The sequence below is a fragment of the Merops nubicus genome, unplaced genomic scaffold, assembly GCF_000691845.1.
Source record: "Merops nubicus isolate BGI_N331 unplaced genomic scaffold, ASM69184v1 scaffold27563, whole genome shotgun sequence".
Taxonomy (NCBI): domain Eukaryota; kingdom Metazoa; phylum Chordata; class Aves; order Coraciiformes; family Meropidae; genus Merops; species Merops nubicus.
This window is the reverse complement of record NW_008597295.1, coordinates 1,816-4,817: the sequence shown is the minus strand read 5'-3', so window position 1 is coordinate 4,817 and position 3,002 is coordinate 1,816. Positions and strand designations below refer to the sequence as shown.

The 3,002-nt window shown below is 55.1% G+C and overlaps 1 protein-coding gene across 1 annotated transcript in view; it reads left to right on the top strand.

Moving 5' to 3' along the window:
- Positions 1–1,076: 1,076 nt before the first annotated feature.
- Positions 1,077–3,002, top strand: part of PSMD4 (proteasome (prosome, macropain) 26S subunit, non-ATPase, 4) — a gene marked incomplete at both ends in the record, with an annotated part of 2,697 nt that continues 771 nt past the window's right edge. The window contains 4 exons of the mRNA XM_008936664.1: positions 1,077–1,217; positions 1,752–1,866; positions 2,416–2,502; positions 2,790–2,858. Of these exons, the coding sequence (XP_008934912.1) occupies positions 1,077–1,217; positions 1,752–1,866; positions 2,416–2,502; positions 2,790–2,858 (412 nt within the window). The remainder of the gene's footprint in view (positions 1,218–1,751; positions 1,867–2,415; positions 2,503–2,789; positions 2,859–3,002) is intronic.

The following is a 3,002-nucleotide window of genomic DNA, read 5'->3' as shown; positions in this document are numbered from 1 at the left end:
GAGGGGGGGACATGGGCCTGAACAGGGGCTTGAGTAAGAGTTTTTCTCCTGAATGCAGCCAGGGCTGGGAGCAGAGGTGAACATTGATGGGTTGTTATTATCCCAGCAGCTGATTTTGGTGTTTAAAAAGGTCATGGGAGAAAAAAAATGAGTGAAACCTGCCCAGATCCTGTTGTTTTTTTTGGCTCTCTGCGTGGTCCTGCAGATGTTTGGCTGAGGATCTTACTTTACACTGCCCCTACACTGAAGCCCTGGGTGTTTCCTCTGAGTTTTGCTTTGCTCACTCAACGTTCAAGGGCATCAGAACGTGTGGCTGCCCCTCACGTTGCCCTGGAGAGCAGGGAGAAGTGGCTGGTCCTCCGTGGAGCTGCCCCCACAGGGTCTCTGTGCCTCGGGTGAGGTTCAGCCACCCCTCTGTCCTTGCTCCTTGGCTTGTGACAGGGTTGTTGGTGTGGGCTGGAGGCCACAGAGTCACAGAACTGTGGAGAAAGTGGCTCAGGAGGAGCCTGAGTGAGGCTGTAGGGTCAGGGAAACAGTCCCAGGCTCTTTGGTTTCCACTTTCCCTGCTGTTAAACCAAAGAAATTCTGGAAGTGCTCCTCAGGGAAGTGTTAATCTGGGGCCAAAATAAACTCTCAGGCTCAGATTTAAGCAGTCACCCTCCCTGGGGTGTCTCCCCTGAGGGCTGGGGTCAGACAGGGGCTTTCTCTGCCTGCTGCCCTTTGTCCCCACGGGGGCAAGGAGTGCAGGGCTTGGTGAGTGGCACCTCTTGGCTCTTTTTTTTGGTGGTGTTGAGGTGGAAGGATGGGGAGGACGTGGCTCTGAGGTTATTTTGGGGTACAGTCACCTCTCTGGGTTTTCTCTGAGGAGCAACAGCAGCTTCCAGCTCCAGCCTGGGTCCCAAAGGTGTGAAAAACTCAGGGAACCTCACAAAAACTCCTCTCTCTGCCCTGGGAAACACCCACCTCCTGCTGCACGCCCCGAAGCGCACACCCTCAGATTCATTCTCCCCAAAAATAAAGCCCTTTGAGGGGGGACAAACCCCAAAAGCTGCTCCCCTTCCTCTCTTGCCTCTCAGCGTGGACAACAGCGAGTACATGAGGAATGGGGACTTCTTGCCCACTCGCCTGCAGGCCCAGCAGGATGCTGTCAACATCGTGTGCCACTCCAAAACCCGCAGCAACCCCGAGAACAACGTGGGGCTCATCACCTTGGCCAAGTAGGAGAGGGTCTGGCCTCAAAGAGGGGGGGACCTGGGGGAGGGGGTTTTTAGCACGGCCCCCCACAGCTCTTCTGTGAGGGTTGGGAGGTGGAGAGGTTGATCCTTGGCTGGTTTCTGGCATGTTGGGTGCTCTCTTGCAGCACCAGAGGGTTTTTTCTCTCTCTGCCAGACCCATCTTGTCGTGGTTTTGTGACCCAAAGGGGTGGCAGATGAGGTCACAGCAGCTCACAGGCAGCCCTGAGAGAGTGGTTCCTCTCTTTTTCCTCCCCCTGGGATGATTTCAGTGCCTCTGTGAGCTCCCTCTTAGCCAGAATCCCTGAAATTTGGCCCCAGGGAACAGACACACAACACAGACACGTTGCTTTTGGGTGTTTTTAAGGCAACCAGGCTCAAATTCTTGCTGCCCATACAGGCCCAGCAGAGCCAAGCACTGGCAGGGTGGGTGGGTGGGTGTGGGGGGTGGATGTTTCTTCTTCCCAGAGGAAAGAAAAGGTTTGGCTGGGACACTCCCCAAGTGTTTTGTTGTTGCAGTAACTGTGAAGTGCTGACCACGCTCACCCCAGACACGGGCAGGATCCTCTCCAAGCTTCACACAGTGCAGCCCAAAGGGAAAATCACCTTTTGCACGGGGATCAGAGTTGCTCACGTGAGTTCTTTCAGTCTTCTTCCCTCTCCCATCCATGGCTTGGAGGTGGAGAATCCCCTTTTCCTCCCTGTGCTGCAGCTGAGCAGTCATTCTCATTTCCCCTCCACTTCCCCACCTCCAAAATGCAGCTGAAACCTCCAGTGGAAAATAGAAAAGCTAAAAACCCAACAGAACAGCTCAGAAGTTGGATGTTTTCCTTTAGAGGAAGGTGGCAGCTGCTTTGCAGGAGTCCAGCTGAGCTGCACGGCCCTTCTCACCCTGAGGGGTGTCCCCCAGGGTGTGGGAACCCTTTTGGCCTGTTTTTTAACTCTGTCCCACACTTGTTTCTCTGCCAAAAAACTGGGTCTGGCCGTGTCATAACCAGCAAAGGGAAAACCCTTGAGACCTGTCTGCTGGTTGATGGTTGAGTGAAACTCGCTGCCAAAAACCCCCTCCTGGCACCTGTCCTCCACTTTCCTGCCTTAAGAGGAGAAATATCAGAGGTGAGAAGAGGCCAGCCCTGTTTCCTGAGGCTTCCTCCTGGGCTACAAGGGGATTTCTGTCCTGCAGCTGGCTTTGAAACACCGCCAAGGCAAGAACCACAAGATGAGGATCATCGCCTTCGTCGGGAGCCCCGTGGAGGATAACGAGAAGGACGTGAGTAGTGCTGGAGCCAAGGGAAACACCTTGGTTGGGGGAGGTTGGATCTCCCAGAGGCAGCTTGTCCCACGTCCTTGAGGTTGTCCCACGTCCTTGGGGTGCTCCTACATCCTTGGGGTGCTCCTACATCCTTGGGGTGCTCCCAGGGCTTGAAACTGGGGAGCTGATTCTGGGCTTCGTGCCTCCGGGACTGAATCCTTAAGCTCTGTTGTCTGGTCTCTGATGAGCTGAGCAGGGGTAAGAGCCAAAATAAAAGGTGATGCTGCAGTGTCTCCTCCTTGCAGCTGGTGAAGCTGGCGAAGCGTCTCAAGAAGGAGAAGGTCAACGTTGATATCATCAATTTTGGAGAAGAGGTGAGGCTGCTGGAGCGTGGGCAGAGAAGGGCAACGGGGCTGCTGGGGAAGGGTCTAGAGGCCAAGTGTGGGGAGGAGCAGCTGAGGGAGCTGGGGGTGCTGAGCCTGGAGCAAAGGAGGCTCAGGGGAGACCTTCTGGCTCTG